Raw genomic sequence first — 20,681 nt, 5'->3', positions numbered from 1 at the left:
GGACTGAGCAAAGGAAACAGAGAAAAGAAAGATGCATTTACATAGCATAATTCTGCATAGAGCATGTTCCTATCAGCTTTTCCCACCCAGCTTCGCACTGCAGAGGCAGCCTTCATGAGAAAGAGGTTTCCTCCAGACCCTGGTAAAAACCAGCTCTGCTGAATACACCTGCCCTGTCGAGGGCTAGTGCTGAACCTCTTGCACAGGACCCTGCTGCAGGCAGAGACTGGGGCTTTCATCTGCTGCCAAACCCTTCCCAAGCAACTCCCTGTGACTGTGGCATCTGCAAGAGGACCTGCAGCAGCAGCCATAGCATGGAGGACGCTGTCCCATCCCGCTCCTCTATCCAGCCCAGCAGTACTTACATGCAGGCTGGGGTGGTAGGTGAGGACTCCGTTGTCACATAGTGTCACATACTTCTTTTTCCACTCCTTGTTGAGAGACTTGCCACTGCGTTTGAGGAGGATGCCCTAAAAGAGAAGTGTCAAGAGTCTCAGACCTTGTTTGGCCCAGGCAGCTCCCACTCAGCTCCAGCACTGCCCCTTGTAGAAGACCAGTCTTTGAAGAGACATGAAGATCAGGACTCAAGAAAACATCTTCTAGGCTGCCCTTCCCAACAGCATTTTCCCTGGGACTGGTAGGAAATGAGCTGCATCCCTTCCCTCACCAGCCCCAGCACATCTCCACAGACAACTTCCCCCACCGCCATTCTCAGAGACGAGGGTCTCCACATGCCAGTACTGATGCCCAGATCCTCTGAGGGACCCATCACACTCTCTGCTGTCCCCAATCACTCCCTCTGGGCAACTCTTCTTGTGCTGAAGGACAGTGCCAACACAAGGCAGAAGCCAACCTCACCACCAACCGACACTGCTTGGTCTGTTACCACAGTGCTCTCAGACCTTCTTCCATCACCAAAAGCACAGCCAGAGGGATGGGCAAGGCAAGGACAATTTGGGACAGGCAGGTGCCAATCAATGGAACAACGATCCAAGATACAGGTGTCACAAGGGATGCTTATTCTCTTGCCTGCTTGCAATTCTTTCTTAGAGATGTCAAACGAGTGGAGCAAGGGACACATTTCAGGAGGCAGAGCAGGCCCTGGGCAGTTGAGGGGTCGGTTCACCCCTTTTCCCCATCAGAATTTTACATGAGACCCATCCTGTGGTCTTCAGGCACGGCACACTCCTAGGGCCTGAACACGACTGTGCTCCCAAGCCCTCAAGTTCCCTCTTCCCACCAGCCCAACCCAGAACTAACCTAGACTAACTTCCATGGATCTGAAGCAACACTCAGAGCCTAGGACCTCCTCACCGTCTCCCCATCCAGTTCTGCCTCCCCAGGAAATGTGCTTCTAGCAGCCCTTCATCATGCGCCAGGTAAGCCCAGAGATGGAGAGGGAGGAGGAAGAGAGGGCAAGAAGCCAGGCACAAGGGCTCTGGAGCAGGGACTGGGGAGAGAACATCAAGTATTCTGCCGGCAGGGAGGAAAGGACAGCACAGGGGGACAAAAGTGGAATGAATAACAGAGTCTGGGAAAAAGCTGGATCTAGCAACTGTTGGGCCTGGGCCCTCCGACAGCACTGTCTGGACAGACATCCAGACTGGCTGTTCCTAACGTGGCAAAAATCTGGGCCCTAGGCCAGCACCTCCTCAAAAACCTGGACAGAAAGTCTCTGTCCTGCCAGCCTTGGCATATTTGGGGGCCCCGTCCCACTGCCTAGAGACTGAGGCTGCTGGAGGAGCACAACAAAAAGTTGTAGAGTTTGGCACATGCTGGGGTAACAAGGCTGCCAGACGTGACCATGAAATCAGCAATAAATGATGCAGAAAAGGCAGAAGTGCTCCACGACCGCTTATGTTCAGTACTTGGGAAGCAAACAGTGCAAAAGGGAAACGCCTCCTACTCGTGCAAGGGAGAGAAAGTTAAAACAGAGCAGCAAAAGCTAAGCCATGTTGGTGGCAGGATCTGATCTCTTGCCTTCGAGAGCTCCGAGAGAATTAGCTGAAGAGCTCGCTCAGCAGCGGTTAAAGGTGCCGATTTTAACATGCCTTGGAACACGGTGGCAGGCTGAAAGCTCACGCTTTGCCAAGATCTGCAAGGGGAAAAGCAACGACCCTTGGACTGATGGCCCCTTAGCCGGACGCTTACACCAGGCGAAACTGTGGAAAAGCCACCACAAGAAGTGATCAGAAAAGAATGAGAGGACAGCAGTGTAACTAATGCCAGCCAACGTGGAAACAGGTCATCAGAGAAGTTTGATCCTACTTTTGGCAAGATCGCAGTATCTGACGACAACAGTAACTGTGTTGACACAGAATTTTTAGTTTTCTGTAAGGATTTTAACTGAGCAGCACACACCGTTAAAACCCAACTGTACAAAATCCGTAAAGCCATTCATGTATGGAGTAAAAACTGGTCAAGTGAAAGGTCTCAAAACATAATCATAAATGAGAACAAGTGTAATCATAAATGGCAAATCCATGTCCAACAGAAGTACTTTTATAGAGGCCCAGCCAATCTGCTTTTGATTCATACTATTTAGAATCCCAAAATCGTTTAGGCTGGAAAAGACCCTTAAGACCACGGAGTCCAACCGTTACCCCAGCACTGCCCAGCCCACCACTGACCCATGTCCCCAAGCACCACATCTACACGGCTCTGAAATCCCTCCGGGGACGGGGACTCCACCACTGCCCTGGGCAGCCTGTCCCAGGGCTTGACAGCCCTTGGGGGGAAGAAAGGTTTCCTGATCTCCAATCTAAACCTCCCCTGGCACAACTTGAGGCTGTTTCCTCTTGTCCTGTCGCTTCTTCCTTGGGAGAAGAGACCGACCCCCACCTGGCTGCACCCTCCTTTCAGGGAGCTGTAGAGAGTGATCAGGTCTCCCCTCAGCCTCCTCTTCTCCAGGCTAAACCACCCCAGGTCCCTCAGCCGCTCCTCATCAGACCTGTGCTCCAGACCCTGCACCACTTGGTTGCCCTTCTCTGGACACGCTCCAGCCCCTCAATGTCCTTCTTGGAGCGAGGGGCCCAAAACTGAACCCAGCACTCGAGGTGCGGCCTCACCAGTGCTGAGTACAGGGGGATGATCACTTCCCTAGTCCTGCTGGCCACACTATTGCTGACACAAGCCAGGATGCTGTTGGCCCCCTTGGCCACCTGGGCACACTGCTGGCTCACGTTCAGCCGGCTGTCGACCAACACCCTCAGGTCCTTTTCCGCTGGGCAGCTTTCCAGCCACTCTGCCCCACGCCTGTAGCGTTGCCTGGGCTTGGTGTGACCCAAGGGCAGGACCCGGCACTGAGCCTTGTTGAACCTCACAGAGTTGCCTCGGCCCATGGATCCGGCCTGTCCAGATCCCTCTGCAGAGCCTTCCTGCCCTCCAGCAGATCAACGCTCCCGCCCAACCTGACATCGTCTGCGAACTGACTGAGGGTGCATTCAATGCCCTCGTCCAGATCACTGATAAAGATATTAAAGAGATCTGGCCCCAGTACTGAGCCCTGGGGATTCAATCAATGTCCTCCCCAAACGAGCTCACAGAAAACACAAAGCCAGAAAACTTGACGGTAACACAGAAACTGCACAGCGTAAATCACTGCAGTGACTGGTCGTTAACACAGATTGCCTTGTATCGCTCGGCTAACCGGGCTCCTGAGAACAGTGTGGATTTTAGCACAGCTCATCCAGGGTCTGCACCCGGGGACAGCCTGCCAGGCCACGCTGCAGGGTGGGCTCTCTGCGCTGGAGAGCGCCGTCCCGAGCGGTTCCTGAGCTCCCGGTGTTCGGTTAGGAAGGTAACTCAACCTGGCAGCGGAGGAGCAGTGGACCATCAGGTCGGACGAGGCAGATGGTTTTACCTCCAGGTGGGAAGTTATCATAGCAAAGCCGAGCTGGAAGAGCGTTCGGAGGTCACCTCGCCACATCCCTCCCCAGCACGGGCTCAGGTGTACCCACGTCACTCCAACCTCTTCAGCAAAACCACCAGTGACCGAGACTGTGCTCCTCCTCACCAGAGATCAGATCCCGATGCACCTCCACGATGAAATGGCAGCACAGTACTTCTCCTGTCGCAGCGACCGCTCAGAGCAGTCCCGGGCCCTCTGCAGCAGCCTGTAACGTTATCAGAAGGCTGTGATTACACCTCCATGCGCTCTTCGTCCTCTGGACTCGCAGTCCCAAATCCGTCGCTCCTGCACTGCAGAACGTGCTTCCGCGAGCACTGACCCACTGGCACCGGCGAGTCTCCAGCTGCCCCAGAGCTCGAAGGGCAGTGTCCTCACCTGGACACTGCAGCCCACTCGAGGCCTTACCGTGCCAGAGGCAAGGCTGCTTCTCGGGCCTCGTCAGCCACCCTCTCCCACGCAGCAAGCAGTACCTGCGTTTTCTCAAGGCCAGGACACGGCCGGCCCAGCTCTGGGTCTGACCTGCACAAAATTGTCTTCGCCAGCAGCACCTCCAGGCCACGCGTTTCCCACACGGTATCGGAAAATGATTATTCCTCCTCACATATAAAAACACTTTAATATTACACCAGCTAATCTAGATAAATGGTGGACTATCTGTATCTGAGAACACCTGTTTGACATCTTTCAAACAAATCTGCTCCAGACCAGGCTGAAGTTACAAATTCAGCTCAGTCACGGGGTGAAATTCTCTGGCTTCTGGGCATAATGATCCCTTCTGGCCTTAAACCTGGTTCAGTTCTACAGTCTGACCTGCCAGTCCATACTGCAAAACCACAGCTCCGGCTGCCTCTCCTCTCCTTGATGTCTCTTCGATTTGATACACCTTGGTGCTACAAAAATACCTACTTCAACATTTTCAGGCTGCTGCATCCTCCGTCAAGCCCCCAAAATGTGTTGTCTGGCAGAGAAGAGTTCGGCTGCAGTTAGTTCTGCTACAAATCTGGAACTTTGCAAACTGAAACACAAGCAAAACCAGACCTGGAAACAGAGAATCGAGCACTGGCAGCCCATTTTTTTCAAGCCAGAAGGCAGAAGAGTCCAAAATTGGGAGCAACTACACAGTCTAAGTAAACATCTCATAAAATGGGGAGGAGGGGAAGGGGCCCTTAAGGCCAAACATTTGCAAGAAACAGCTGAATCGAGGGATAGAGCTCAGTTAGACTTGTTCACTGCTGCACTGGAGATGAAGAGGCAGGGGACAGAAGCTGAGAGGATTCCAGGTTTTAATGGTGTTGCTGTGCTGACTGCATCAAGGTCACAACTCTGCAGCCCACCTTCTTTTTTGATGGCAGAATGTGGAGGTTTGGCCCAGTAGCATCCGGAGAACTCGGGTTGTCCGGGAGGAAAGCCCCCCAGCAGCTCAGAGAGAAGCGCAAAGTGGCAAGGAGGACAAAGCCAGGCGAAACGCAGGAGAACGGACCAGAGGCGGGTGCACCCCCGCAGCTGGGCTCATCCCCTCCAGGCATGTCCTCGCGTGCTCCTGCGCACGCACCCCATCGTGCCTCCTGGCCGGGCTCCGCAGGTCTGCCGAGGCCCCTGCGCCGGCGTGTGCTGCCACACCTCAACCTCCCTCTGCTTCTCGTGGAAAGATTTACAAGAAATGACTCTTCCACAAATTCCTTCCCGAGGGTGGAAGTCCTGAATGAAGGAAAGAAGCTGCCAGAGACGAAAGGCAAGAGAGCCCAGCTCTCTTCCTCTCCCCACTTTTCCTTTCTCTCCCGGCATTTTGTCGGCCAGCGCGAGCGTCTCTGTGTTGTGTTTGGATTGTGGTGCACAGTAAAAGCAGCAGCAGCAATATGCAGCGTAATGAAGCAGGGAGCAGCGATGGCCCCCAAAGGACTCGTTTACTCCACAAATCTCCCTTCCACTCACTTTTTGCTAAGAATTTTAACACCAAACTTAATTGTAAAGTCGCGTATTGATTGGAAAATGCAAATGGCAATTTAAATGTAATCTAAGCTCCCAGCATGATCCCAGCTCCCAAGGAGGAGGAGTCACCCGCCTTGGGCCCTGCTGGAGTGCACGGCCCAAAGTGAGCCGGGCCAGGGACCTGGGGACCCCTGGGCTGCCTGTGCATTCAGTACAGCCTTCCCAGAATCTAGTACATGTGCAATCAGGAGTTCATTCCTCGTAACAAACAGCTGGGGACGCTTAGTCTCCCGGCCTAATTAACCCACTTCTCAGAGACAAGCGTCCAGCTATGAAGAAGCTCTTCCGACCTGTCAAGACCATCCTAACTTACGTGTCACCAAAAGGACATTGCAGCAAAGGGATCCCGAGTCCATGGCGCAGAGCAGCCCCAGCAGCCTGGAGGGAGAGGAGGTACTGTCCTAGGCGCAGAGGGGCCCCACCATCCATGGTCCCACCTGTACCACTGGGCATTTCCATCTTTTCCGGGCGGGCATGAGGCATAAGGGAGACAGAGCGGGTCACCCAGAGGCATCGTTCTCAGATGTGCTACAGAAGGTGGTGACAAGTGACAGCCAGCCACCACACCTCCATGGCAGCGTACGTCCCATCCCAGTCAAGCAAAGCCTCCTCCCAACCTTTCTCCTTTCTGCAACACCAGCCCAGCCTCCCACTTCGCGGTCAGCCTGCCCAGCCATCAGACTTGGCTCTGTGCAGAAACCCAAAGCGGCGAGCGCCAAACAAGGCTGCCGGCAGGCCCAAGCGCCAGTCCTCTTCCCACAGAGTTCAGGAAGAGATTGTGCACCGGTCACAGTGATCACAGCCACAGGTATCACGGACGGAGTCTGCAGGGCAACAACCCCTACTGCTGCCCCACATCACCTGCTGACTTCAACTACCTTCAGGTAATTTAAGCAAGCACCAGTCTTGTTCTGCCAAAGAGAGGAATCGAACTGCTCCCGAGGTTATCTACGAGCGGCCACAGCACCCCAAACACGGCATTTGTTGCCACCAGTTCAGCAGTGCCCACGCTGAGGTAAGCGAAGCAGTCTGAAACTGGCCAAGCACCCAGGCAGAAGATCCTGTGTGTTTGCCACTCTACAGCCCTCAAAATGACTGGCTGCTCTGCTCTTTTATGGCTGGGCAGGACCACCACACTACGCAAGAGTAAAACTAGCTAGAGGCCCTGCTCCTTCGCTGCTCTTCAAAGAGATGGCAAGCCACGAGATCTCCACGATCTTCCAGAAAGGGCAGGTCCATATCAGAGAGCAGAGCGATCATCACCTAGCCCAATCTTTGTGATATGGAGCTACAGCTCCTAAGAGAACTTGGCTGCTTTTCACACCGGTGGTACCAGCTCATCACTCCTGGAGGGATGGCCCAGCGAAGGGCCGCAGCAGGGGTGGTGCAGAAGAACTGCAGCACCCTGATGTTATTCTGTATTTACCACACTGCACATTTGCACCAGCCCCGTCCCCCATAACCTGTGTGCGGACATCGGCCTGGTTCCTCCTTTAGGAGCAAAGCTCTGTGCCTTCCTAAGACGCTGTAGCACAACTGTTTAATTCAAGCAGTGGGAGGGCAGCAATTTCAGAGTGCCACAGCATCTCCAGAGACAGGTCACAGCAGTGCTCTGCGGCCTGAGCAGTGCCCCAGGGCCAGCAACTCCAGCATGGTGTCACACAGTCAGAGTCCAGGGAGGCAGCGCCATTTGCATAAACCAGGGCCTCCCTTTTCGACAAGACTCTGCTTCCCCCAGTGCCAGTACACGCTCCTGTAAAAAGATGGCCAGGACCTGCTCTGCAAAATCACCTCCTGCAGCTCTGGCTACGGGAGGTGCCAGTCCTGAGCCCAGGCAGGGACCTAGATCTCACACGGTAACATTTTGTTCCAGGCTTTCCTGGCGAGCTGCTGCTGTGCAAACTCGTCACTTCACTGAGGTCCTGAACCAGGCAAGTAGTTTGGCACTTACTTCCAGCAAAGCACCGGAATGACGTGCACACTTGGGTTTGCAGACCCAGGCCTTTTCTGTCTCAGTTCTCCGCCTGTTCAACACAGTAACAGCACTGCCCTGCCTACAGCAGGGAACAACTTAATAGTTATGCTAAAACACCACAATCTGCAGCAGACGGGACAAGGCCAGGCCCAGTTAGCAACACAGACACAGGAGCAGGTAAAGGAAGCATCTTGCCCTGCTGAGTGAAGGGAAATCCTGGAAAAAGCAACCCAAAGGTCCAGAAACCAAAGGCCATGGAAATGCTCTCACGGCCAGGCCTCCTGCAGTCAGCGGCACGGTTTTGGGGAGCCAAGTCAGGCCTAGGTCAAGGCTCCAGTCGCTCTGCACTCAGCCTTCCCTTCCTCACCACAGAACAACTGCCCACTGCTTCCCCTGCCTGCCATGCTGGGCTGACTCGAAATCAGAGCCCACACGTGCTGCCCCCGCAAACCAGCTCCCCGCCATGCTCTCTGGCAGCCCAAGGCAGCGCACGTGGAGGAAGCAGGGCTTGGACGGTGCACCTCACAGCCCTCCGGGTCAGTGCCAGGCGGTGCTGGAGCAGGTCTGCCTGTCGTCTCCACCACACGGGCCCTACGGAGTGTGTGCAGAGGCAGCCAGCTCTGCTTGGGAACGAGGGGAGCAGCGGGGACAGAGGGAAAAGCGCGCGGGCAGCAGAAGCGGTAGAAGCAACAGCTAAAGGAGCCCTGATCTCTGCTCCACCCAGGACATTGAAAAATGGAGCTGTGCCACAGAGAGAGAAGGGGCATGACCTGGCATGCAGCTGATGTGCCCCTTCCTGCTGGGGCTGTGCAACCCTTTGGCACTCGAAGCAGAGCCCCCCATGTGAGGGCCCACAGCTCCTGCCCCGGCTCTCGGCATTGCTTCTCCTGCCACTGCTTCTCCTGCCACTGCTCCCCTCTGGCTGCAGAGCCGACCTTGTGCACGCTGCCCTCCCTAGTGCAGCCCTCCTTCCAACGCTGCTCCCCCGCATCGGTACCGCTGTCCCCAGCACAGTCCCAGTGGCACTGACAACAGCCTTTCCCAGCAGTACACCAGGGACTGCGAGAGGGCAGTCAGCTTTGGGAGCTCCAGCAGCAGCAGGGTCTCTCTCTTTTGACCCACCGCTCCATTCCTCAATGAGCCTGGCCTTACCAAGTCCCCCCTGGGGACCTCTTTCCCCAGTGAATACTCAGCATGGAGTGGTACCAGGGAGACAGTACCTGGTCAGGACGCAGACTCTGCCCTCCCACCCCACTGCCCAACACTCCTGCGATGCAGAGACGTAACTGGCCCCATGTGCACAGCAGCTCAGCTCTGGCAGTGTGTAGGCAGACAGGGCAGAAAGAGGCCAGCTGGGGCCGTGGGAAGAAAAACGGATTCACAACAGGGGCACGGAGTGCAAGGCAGAGGCACAACCAGGTGCTGCAAAGCCATGTATGGATGAACCTTGCCAGTAGTGCAAGGAAATCCTGGTGGAAACACCATCCGGCCAATCCATACCACTTGGCTCACTCGGGTGCTGCTGGAGTGCCTGGACATTACCCATTGCTGCTTTCCAGCGGATGGACATGGGGGCAGGCAACGCTCAGGGGTGGTTCCAGGCAGCTTGAGCTTCCCTGGAGCCAGGAAGCAGGAGCTGAACGCACTGCTGCCGGGGCAAGCAGCTGCCTCCCTCTGATTCATCATGGCTCGTGGCACGGGCACCGTGCTCGCTGCTTTTTGCGGTTGCCCATGATGAGCAGAGCCTCCCTGTCCTGCCGGAGGGCAGCTGGGCCGGCGCAGAGCAGGAGCAGCGGCTGGCTCCGAAGAGGAGACGAGCGCCGCAGCGGGGGGCTGCAGCCAGGGGGGGGCCAGGGAGCGGGCGCGGGGCGCGGATGCCCTCTGCTGGAACCGCTCGCCAGCCGGTGCAGCCCCCGCTCCGCACCCAGCACCTGCACACAGCGCGGGGCCGCGCAGCACCCCCGGCACAGCGCGTGCAGCCCCCTGGGCGCCTGGTCGGACGGGCCGAGGGCACCCGGCTCCTCCATGCTCTTGCGTGCCTCATGCCAAGCGAAGGCGCCCCAGTCCGCACATCAAAGCCTTGCGGCACCTCCCCAGGGAGCCTGCTCTCGCATGGGTTGAAGGGAGGAGGATCGAACCTGCTTCATGGGAATGGCCCGCCCGCTGCCGATACTGTCCGCTTTACACTCCGGCACCTTCTTCTCCCGCTCCGGGTCCGCGCCCTTTCGAGACTGGAAGAGAAGAGACACAGGTCCGTTAGAGACGGGGGCACAAGAGATGGAAACGCACGGCCCCACCATCCCCAGCGGGCGACCAGACCAGACCACTCTTCCCCAGGCCAGGTCTCCCAGCGCATGGAGCAGCCAGCGTCTCGCCCGTCCCCTCTAGGGACACTCCAGCCCCAGCCTCCCCACCACCTGTCCCCTGGCAGGCTGTCCTCTCCCCCCACGACTGCAAGCAGAGCTGTCCTCCTAGCAGAACGGGGCTACCTCTGACCCCCCTCCCACGGGGGCACACAGGACATGGCGACAGACAGAAATGGCATGGGATGCAGGTGGAGCATGGATGGAAGCAGGAGAGGCTAAGGCAGTGAAGGAACTCACACCTCTACTAATCCAACAGATTTATTCTGTTAACACACTTGCACCATACAAAGTAGCACAGGTCACTGGGCAGAGATACCAGCCCCTTACAAAAGAGCATGGACAATAAATATCTACCACACGTCTAGAGAGTTGAGAGCAAAACCCGCCAGGCCCCGAGGGCGGCTGCGGTGAGAGCAAACTCCAATAAATACAATATGAAATATACAGTCTGTTGAGCGGAACTCATTCAAAGTGCTTAGGACAGAGGAAAATATCAAGTCATACACGGCATGGAGCACAATCAATACATTCAGAATCACAACAATGGCAGAAGGGCAGCGGCAGCGTCTCTCTGGAGCGTCCTACACACCCCCTCAGTCCGGGAGCGCCCCATGTGCTTTGGATCAGAAAGGGACACGAGCCCCACGCGCCTGGGACACCGATTCACTTGCTTTTGGGCCCAGAACAAAACAAAGAGATTGAAAGAGAAGAAAACTAAAGAGACATAGATGGCTGCTCTGCTGCGAGGAGGAAGAGGAGGAGGAGCAGGAGTCCATGCAGGCTGCAGGAGGTGCAGAAGGGAGGAAGGAGCTGAGTGCTAGCGGCAGGCACTAGCAGCAGCTCCCGCAGGCAGCAGCAAAGCGTCTTTTGGCCCATCCAGCTCCACTCGCTGCTGTCGCCCGGTCCCGGTGGGTCTGCAGGTCTTCCCATCCCATGAGGGTCGTCCGCCTGGCATCCCCGAGCATGGAAAGTGCCTAGACAGCATCCAGCAGGCCCAGAAATGTCCCAGCTTAAAGTGCAGGCGCAGGCCGTCTCAGCGCTTCCTAGACTTTACATTGGGGGGATTTAAAAGGCTCCTGCGTGTCTCCGAGGGGGGGACCCATGCTGGCTGGAGGGCGGGCGAGCCTCTAATCTTAGATCAATCCCAGTGCCCATCCCTTATCCGGCCCTGGAGAGGCAATGAAAAGTGAGAGAATTTGTACAGAGGTGCCGTGTGTAACCACCTGGATCTTCTAATTTGGAAGGAGTTGGAAAGGCCTTTTTGTTGATGAAAAGTTGGAAACAGTGGCACATATCTGCAAATATCGAAAGAATAAAGAGTTTGGCAAGTTATACTCAGAACACGGACACGAGTCTGTCAGCGATGGGCGCCAGCGGACAGCAGACAGACAGGCCACGGAGTGGGGCGCCGGCGGCAGCAGCAGTCGGGGTTTGGGCTTCAGCTAGCGGGGCCGGGGCGGGCGCCTCTCGGGCAGAGTCTGTCTCCACCTGGTGGTCTCCGGCACGCAGACCCCCGCCTCTGCGGCCGCGGGGTGCGATCCGGCGTGGGGAGCAGGAAGGGAGCAGGAGGGGAGCGAGAGCAGGAGAGGAGGAGGAGGAGGAGGAGAGGAGGAGGAGAGGAGGAGGACTGGGCATGGAGGAGCTAGGCACAGCTCGGGATGGGGGGGCTGCGGCTCCTCCCGGAGCTGAGGGAACAGGGCCCTGTCCAGCACCGGACCTCGGGGAGGCCCATGCCCACCTGGGGGACCCCGCAGGGCTTTCCCTGGGAGCACGGGGACGGGGGCTGCTGGCTACACCTACGCTGCCTGCCTGGGAAAAGCTAGAGGCAGGAAAACAGCCTTCCCTTCCCTTCCCTACTCTTCCTGGCCCTGACCCACTGTGGGAGGAGTTGTCAGGAGCTGCTGCTGCTGCCACGATCAAATGGGGTGAAGACTTCAATGTGAGCCATGTATGTGCACCAGCACAAGAGCAAGCAAGTGAACGTGAGCCCCGGCACCACGGCGCATGAGCGTGAGCCCGGATGAGCACAGGTGAGCCCCACAGCGAGGGTGAGCAAGCTTGAGCCCAGAATGAGCGAGCAAGTGAGAGCCCTAGACAGATGATGACGTCCACAGCAAATAAGCGTAAGCCCCACAGCAAGCCGCCCTCCTCCTCCCCCCAAGAGCGTGTGCCCACACCAGGTGAGCTGAGCACGGGGCTCCAGGAGGAGTGAGAGAGCGTGAACATGAGCTGACGGCGAGTCCGGAGCCCGTTGGTGCGCAGGCGAGCAGAAGGATGGGTGGCAGTGCATGAGCGCCCGCGTGCACTGGTGCACAGCAGCAAGCATGAGCAAGTGAAACGGCGGGGAGGGCAGGAGAAGCATCCATCGGCACCGAAGTGCAACAGTAAGCATGACCATCGACAACAGAAGACCTACAGGGCATCTTCAGGGAGGCGCGAGCACACAGAGGAGGGGAGAGCTCGTAGGGAAACAACAACCATGCGTCAGGAGCAGTGGATCCGCTGCACGGGGCGGTGTGTGCGGGGAGGGGGAGGTTGGCGGGGCACGGCCTACCTGCCAGGCAGCGCAGGGAGCGGGGCCGAGCACGTGCGCTGGGGAGGGGCTGGGAACACGTGCATACGGGAACTGGGAGGCAGATGAGATGCAAACGGCGGGCAGCGCACGGAGCATTCAGGACATAGAGCAGACGCTTCCCGGATGTGAGAAGCTGGGGGAGATGGGTACACTCCCAGCACGAGGAGTCAGGGGAAGCTGGGACGCCGACAGTGCAGCGAGAGGGATGGGGCGTGGGACACTGTGAATTTATGTGGTCTGGGTCCAGAGCAATGGCGGCTGTTCACACAGGGCAACATGGTGCAACACGAACAAGGACTTTGTGGTGGCCAGTTCCACAGACAGCAGACACGGGTGTACTGAGCAATGGTGGCTGGAAAGCACATTCAGATGGGGAGGAGGAGAGAGTCCTGAGCCCAGCACATTTACAGGGGCACCAGGGGCAGAGGAGCACGTTTGCATGGGGAACAGAGGCTATCTACGCTAGACACGGGGACTAGGAGTATGTGTGCGCTAACAGCAAGGGGAAACTCATGGGCTGCGCTAACAGCGAGGGTAAGTGTGTGGGCAGGACTGTGTGCACGCTGCGTGGACGGGTGTGTGGGTGGTGTGAGCGCGTGTGCAGAGGCAGGCTGCAGTTCAGCCAGCAGAGGTAACAGCTGCAAACGTACCCTGCGCCACCTGGGGCCCACGGCTTTGCTGGCTCCCTAACGCCTCCCCTCCCTCCACACCCCACGGCAGTTCCCAGGCGCACTGCTCAAGTCACACAGACGTGGGGTTTGGGTACTGGAGCGAGTGGAGCCCAGTGCCACGCGCTGGGCTCTGCACAGCACCATCGGGTACAGCACAGCCGGCACCAAACAGGAGGCCCAGTCGCCAGGGGCTTCGTGCCACGCTCGGGGGACACAGCCCCAGGGAGAGGAACAGCAGAGGTCACTGGTGCTGTGCACGCACAAAGCGCAGCTCTCCCCAGTAAAGATCAGGGAGCTCTGCTCACGCACACGCACACACACTATACACACACACGAGCGCACCCCATGCACACTCCTATGTGTGCAAGGACTGGCTTGCTCGCAGGCGCTCCCCCATGCACACACACACACCCGCTAGAGCAGCTCTCAGCACCACGGACCCTACACACGCAGCAGGCTCCCTCCCTCCCCGCTGCACACACACACTCCTGCGGGGAGACCCCCCCCATGCACCCGCCCTGCATCCCCTGCCACCCCACCCTCCCTGGCCAGCACAGCAAGGTTCACCTAGAGACTAGTGCACAAAAGCCTGCGGGGCAAGACTGCTGCGGACCCGCTCCCTTCCCCTCTCATCGCCTGACCCTCAGAAAACTCATCCCAAAGCTACTCCGACCCCAGTGTCACTTACCGTGAATATGTTGGAGCGCCGCTTGGACTGCTTGCGGATGGGGGTGGGTGTGTTGGAGGCAGCAATGGTCTCAATCCGCAGCTCCCGCTGGCTGATGCTAGGTGTGGAGGGCACAGAGGAGGAGTAGTCACTGAAGGCTCCCCCACCATTGGTGGCCTAGGGCAGAACGAGACAGGACAGTCAGACAGAGACGGGCAGCTGCCCGGGGGCACGACTGCGGAAACACCTTCCGCCTACGCAGCCTCGCGCACCGGGGGCAAGAAGTGCAGCACGGGACTGGGACAGGGGAGATGTCCTACGCCACGCACTGCCCCCGCTCAGCGGGGAAACCTGGGAAAGCTGCGTCCCTTCTTTCTGCTTTAGTTTTTCCACTGGTAAAATGTTAAAATTCCAAAATCAACAGTGAAGAGCAGCGAATGGACAGAGACCTGACTGCTGGCTGTCGGCCCAGGGGAGCCCTTCCCAAGGTCTGGAGCAAAGGCTCGGAGGCAGCAAAGAACCACGCAGCCTGAATAGCGGCAGCTGGCTCTCTTCTCAGAGGGGCATGGCTGGGGACACGTCAGCGTGCTCCCTCTCCAAAACACAGAACTGGTGCAGCAAGCCCTCGGACAGTCTGCTGGTGAGAACTCTCCTCTCCACAGAGCTCGTCGGACATGAAGCGGTGAGACAGCCCAGAGCCTGCCTGGCTCCAGGTCCCACTCGGTCTCTTCCTTGTCTCACGATGACAGCTAGGACACCAACAGGGATGTGCGTCCCTGTGACTCAAGCCCTTGCCTCTCCAGTGTCCTGGAGCACGGGGGGCACAAGCCAAGCACACGCTCTATGTACAACGCCACTGGTTTGAGGTTTACCCATGCAGACCCCAAGGGTGGCACACACCTCTTGTGCCTGTGGACCACTGTGGCCTTGGCTGCAGTGGCCTGTGTCTGGGAACACGTGGGACAACAGGCTTGTGTCTTCACTAACTCAACTTCACGCTTGACTTCAGGGAGAGGGGAAGATCTAACCGTGCAGCTTGTGCAACCATCTCAGCGACGCCTCTCTTCCAGACAAGTAGCTGCTCACTCCCATTCTGCTCACGCAAGCTCTGAGGGCAACGACCTGGAAATGAGCTTACAAGAGGTCCCAAGGAGCAACACCTGCACAAAAGCATTTCAGAGCTGCAGCCCAGGACATCTTACTACAACGAGGCACATGGCAGCCTGAGCTCTCTTTGGCAGTTCTGCTGATCCTTGAACAGCATTGCAAAAACACGTTGAGGAAGCTGTCCCTAGAAGGCTAGGAGAGCTCTGGCACCCTTTGCAGGGAGCAGCCCGCCTCCTCCCCGTTCACATGCTCACAGAGCAGCAGCATCCGACGGCCCCAGGACTTCCTCCACTCCCACCTACTGCTTAGAGCAGAACATGCAAGCACATGCGGGATGAGGATCTACCAGAGGTGCTCAGTGAGAAAACACCCACGTGCACACGCCGTGCCCGGCGGGATCTGAGCCTTATTCTAAGACAAACACTTAAGAATGTCAGAAGCATGAAAGAGGTGGAGCAGGCAGAGCAGTAACCACGACCCACACCCCAGTCTCCTAGAAAGGGTGCAACTTTCACTCAAGCTATGGACCGTCTCATCTCTGATGAGAGAGAGGGAAGAAGATGCACAAAAGAGAATTTCTTATAAGAGAGGAAAGAGCCATCCAAGAATCAACCCAACTTCTGCCTCTCTGAGGCAGAGCAAGGGACTTCTGACTGAGGGCAGCTAGGTGTGCCGCAGGGAAATCCTGCTCCAGGACTCTGGGATGGACCTACTTCACAGCCTCCTTCGGGGAGCTGACAGCTGCTCCTGGGACATTACAGTGCCCCTAACTTGCCAGGGCTGCCCCAGGCTCCAGAGCAGCTCCACAACAGCCTGCCTGCAGCACCGTGTCTGCTGCCTGAGGTCAGAGCAAAAACCCTTCCACAGCAGGGAGGCGAAGCCCGTGGGGAGGCACGCTGCCCTGACAAAATGTCCTTGAAGGCCACCGCCCCCAGGGGGGTCTGAAGACCCTAACCCCACGCTGGAGGCAGGGCAGCACCAAGCAACAGATCCTCTGCAGCCTGCCCAGCTCTCTGACCGCTCAGCAGGGAAAGGGAGCCTCCTGCCAAAAGGGACTCATCGGGTTGAGCTCCTACCTGCCGCCAGCCTGGAGGTGGAGGTGGCCATGCAGCTGCCCCGTGGCTTTCGCGAAACCCTTGCTGTGAGCAGGTGGCCTCCCTGCAAGTACAGGACTCAGATTGTCCCAAGCCTGTCCAGAGACAGGAAAGCTTCTGGAGCCCTGAAACGCAGAACGAGTGGGAACCTGGTCTGCTTGTAAAAGACACCAGGCACTCCATCCAGAGAAGTGAACATCACCAGGAGCTCCTCTGCAGGCTGTTCAGCTGACAAACCCTGCGCTGCATAACGGAGTTCTGCTGCCACGTCCCAGGGGAGGGGGGACCACCAGGGACATGGAGAAGCAAAGCCATGTGCCACCCTGCCAGTGACGTGTGAACCTTTAACGGAGAGAGCTCCTGCAAACCACGGCTTCAACACTGCACGAAGAAGTATTCTGCGAACGCTGTGATGAAGGAACAGATGCAGAAAGCTAGGGCTACCAACTTGAAAAGAACTTGCTGAGACAGCTCGTTTAGGATCAGGTATAACAATGCATGTACAATCAGTATTTAATGGATGCATAATGTGTGAACCATGTCAAAAAAAGAAAAAAATTCAAAGTGTGAGGGAAGAGATAGCCGATGCTGCAACACAGAGAACCTGCTACCCAGGAAGGTGAGCCAGGCCAGGCCGCCAGGAGTCCAGAAGCCACTCGGAGGTACTCTCCTGGCTAAGCTCTGCATATTTCAGTAGCCTGGTCAGCACATTTATGAAACTATGACTGTGGGAAGGACTCAGTTCAGAAGAGGCTGTAGAGTTTCAGCTCCTGCCATAGCAGCTGGGACAAACCCTATGGATGTTAGGCGATGGACACTAAAGCTCCTAGGAAGAAATCTTGCTAAACTGTGGTTTATATTTTACATGCTCCCTGTAACCTTGTTTGTAAGTTTTGCCTGGCCAGAATAACTTTCCTTAGCACCTAAGTTTGCCTAGTGTTGGAGACGAGTCAAGGTTACTGTCTGTCTTGCGCGACACCAGCATTTGAGCGTGCTGGCGTCCCAGACACCCACACCTCAGGAAAGGTACCGGGGTTGCAATGTCTCGCACCAAGCTACAAAGGCAAGTGTGAGGGCTGGTACCATCCTGTGAGTTTGGGGCAGAGCAGGACCTCCCCCAAAGGCAGACAGCAGCACAGCCTCCAGCTACACGGGCAATCCTGAGCCACCGCACCGCTCAACTGAAGCAGACTGCTCCGAGACTTCAGCAGGGATCCAGGGACCCAGAACAAATTGCAGGGATGTGGGAGAACCCTGACAAGATGACAGGTCTGGGAAAATACCTTATTTTTGCTCCTGGCAGCTACTTTGTGGATCCACCTGAATGACCACCTGTGGTCGCTATCGAAATCTAGGAACACAGCAGAAGTGAAAACTTAGTAAAACACGAGGGACAAATCCTTCCTGTTAGTATGTAAATGGTGAATATCGTGAACTTCAAAGAATATTGATAGTGCCATGGGGTGCCTGAGCAGGGAAGAACTCAGCTGAAGTTAAGATGTAGTAACTCTTGGTGTAAAAAGGCATGAGGCGGAACACGGAGTGAAATTTTGGGATGGCTCTGAACAGGAAAGTGCAAACAGCAGCCACTGACTCAGCATCTGCACAGGACCAGCGAGGAAGTGAGAGGAGCGTACAGACCATGAAATGGAGGGCATTGTGAGCTGAGCGGGCTATGGGATGCAGGCTTCCACGAGGAAGTGCAAACGCCCGTTGCCTCAGCTGCCGAAACACACGCTGACTGAACTCTGCTGAAACGTGCTGCGACAGGCAGGGAAGCGCTTGTTACCAAGCACAGGTGAGCTGCAGTTTGTGCTTCATTTCACTTGCAAACTTTGATTTTCCACCTCTTTCATCTGCTCTCTTACTAAAGCCTCAGTAAACACACTTCCTGGTGTCACTGCAGAGCCCGTGCAGGACTGCAGACTGAGGCCGTCGGAGCGAAGCCGTGACGGCGGGTGGCCCCGTGCCCAGCCAGGAGGCCAGCTGAGCAGGGCCGGGCACGCTCAGGCACCCTGGCAGCAGCCCCCGTGGCCCGCGGGACTGCGCAGTTCCCCCCAGCAGCCTGCAAGGCTCGGCATGGGGTGCCTGTGTTACCTCCTGCCAGCTGCTGGGAATGAGTTCCCTGGCAGAAAGACAAACTTCCACCCCACAGCAAACAGGCAACAGTGACTCACCCCGCAGCCTGGGGGTCTCCTAAAGGCATCTCAGAGTCCCTGAAGGAAGATGGAGAAGGGGGTAGCAACCGTAAGGAAATCGGGTGGAATAACTCTGCAAGTACTGCAAGCACCCACTGGCCCGAGAAACGCCCACCCACACCCTGCAGGCAAGGGACAGGCAGCTGCCAGAAGGGAGCAGGGTGGAAGTCAAGGCCAAGCGGAGGAACGGGGCTCCCAAACCCATCTAACCTGCTCACCCAGTGACGGGTGCGGGCAGGACGCAGCGGAGGAGAGCCCGAACCAGCAGGCAAGCAAGAGCTTTCCTTGGGGCTGCAGGGTCCTGGGGGATCCGAGGTGTCTGTTCAAACGGGTGCAGGTCCACATCCCACGAGCCGCTGGGAAGGCCCCAGGGACAGACCCGGCGTCCCCAAGGGAGCATGCGGGACTCCTGGGACTGGCCCTGGCTCCTGCCACACCAGCGGACCAGGGAGATGCTGACCACAGTCCTCAGGGGCACAGACCTGAGTGTGCACGTCCGGCATGTCTGGCACACTCATGAGTGCTGGTGGAAAACTGAGCACAGCTGACCTGCTACGGCAGCTCCCTTCCTCTCCACCACGATGGAAGCAGTGTCCTCTGAGGCACCAGGCTCCGCTGCGGAGTAAAAGCAAAAAAACCCCAAACTCCCAAAGACAGAAATTAAAACAGGGCCTTTGGCTCGTTTAAGAACTGTTTCACAAAGAGGATCATCTACTGTGCAAGGACATCAAACCACCTCGCACAGCACCGCTATCCCAGAGCCCTGCCAACTTGGGAACCTGGTGCAAGTTTGGAAACTGGCCACTACCTCAGAGCAGCAGAAGAAAGTCCTCCGGATAGATGGGGGACAATCACCAGGCTCCTCTGGGGTCTCTCCTCTCCCACTAATTGCAATGGACTGGACAGAGTGTCAGAAGACCAGACAAGCAGTGGCCACTTCCAAAAAAGTTGCTTTCGCTCAACAAGTAACCTCAAACTACTTCCAGAAAAGATGTTCCCAAGACTAGGATGAGAGGCAGGGCTGGCTCCCAGCTCCTGCCTGCCGTAAGTAACCCTTTGCAGGGACCATTTGTTCCCATGCCCAGAAGACAAGTGCTGCCTTCACTGGCAGCTCCAGAAGACAGAGCTGTCCCTGCCCGCACGGGCCAGGAGGCCAGGCACCGAGCAGAACATCCTTCTCATCTCAGAGGCACCACCATCTCTCTGGGCACAAAGCTACAAAGGGAAGCGGACCTCAGCCGTAGCTACCGGCAGAAGGGAAGAGGGGCGATCCGGGGGAAGGGAACGCTGTTGCTAACAGCCCTCAGAAAGGCAGCCTGCTAAGGGGAATGAAATGCTGCCCGAGATGCCGTAACTGCCTGGAAATAACAGAGCAAATGCCAGTCCTGCTGTTCCCGCAAGCGTTCCGAGAAGAAGAAGAGATCCTTCTGTCCCAGTGCGTGTCTTGCCTGCATACACCAATACCTAGCTGCGGTACAAGGCAAACAAAAGCTCCTAACTGTATTCTTTCTCTGGCTTCTTTCCATCTCATCTCCACGTTAAATCCCACGTTCCCAAACCCTTCCTTCCTTGAGATCCTTTTCCCTTTGACGGTTCCTGCTCTTACTTACAAAGGTAAGTAAGAAACCTTGGCGAGAGCCCAAACCCTCAGGTAGAGAAAGACAGAACACAGCATTACTCTGCAAAGATCTTGTCACTCTCTCGTTCGTCCTTCCTGACAGTGCACAGTCTGTCCATCTCCTCCCAGAGCTGCCCACTGCCTAGCTCAGTGCCAGGAGCAGAGGACACCTCCCAGGAGCGAGGCCACCAGCCCCCAGCCCCACAAGAGGCTCCGGCACTTCTGCAGCCCGGACCTGGAGAGCGGTGCCCAGCCGGACTCCGGAGCCATCTGCACCCAGCTCCCTCCTGTGTCAGGGACAGCTGGAGCTGGACACCGCACCCTTTGGCGCGTCACCACCATCACAGTGCATTCCTCCACAGCGATTCTGGGCTCTTTCGCATCCCTGCTGCAGTTACTGCCTGGGCACTGTGCTCACTATTGGACGTGTGTGCCCCCGCACGAGCAGCAAGCCCGTGTGCACCAGAGTGTGTGGGCTGCTCTGCCCTGGTCCGTGCAAGAACCAGCAGCA

General features: G+C 57.0%; 1 protein-coding gene across 5 annotated transcripts in view; it reads right to left on the bottom strand.

Moving 5' to 3' along the window:
* AGAP3 (ArfGAP with GTPase domain, ankyrin repeat and PH domain 3) overlaps window positions 1–20,681 on the bottom strand; it is a 146,272-nt gene that overhangs the window by 52,579 nt on the left and 73,012 nt on the right. For 4 of the 5 annotated variants that reach the window (XM_075747006.1, XM_075747007.1, XM_075747008.1 and 1 more), the window contains exons 8-10: window positions 14,175–14,330; window positions 10,013–10,105; window positions 366–470 (exon numbers count right to left, since the gene is read on the bottom strand). In XM_075747006.1, the coding sequence (XP_075603121.1) occupies window positions 366–470; window positions 10,013–10,105; window positions 14,175–14,330 (354 nt within the window). Of the gene's footprint in view, window positions 1–365; window positions 471–10,012; window positions 10,106–10,484; window positions 11,536–14,174; window positions 14,331–20,681 lie in introns of those variants that run through there. The other variant, XM_075747009.1, reaches the window with a different exon arrangement.

The sequence above is a fragment of the Balearica regulorum genome, chromosome 2, assembly GCF_011004875.1.
Source record: "Balearica regulorum gibbericeps isolate bBalReg1 chromosome 2, bBalReg1.pri, whole genome shotgun sequence".
Lineage (NCBI taxonomy): Eukaryota > Metazoa > Chordata > Aves > Gruiformes > Gruidae > Balearica > Balearica regulorum.
Note: the sequence above shows the minus strand (reverse complement) of the source record. Positions and strands in the feature narration are given on the sequence as shown.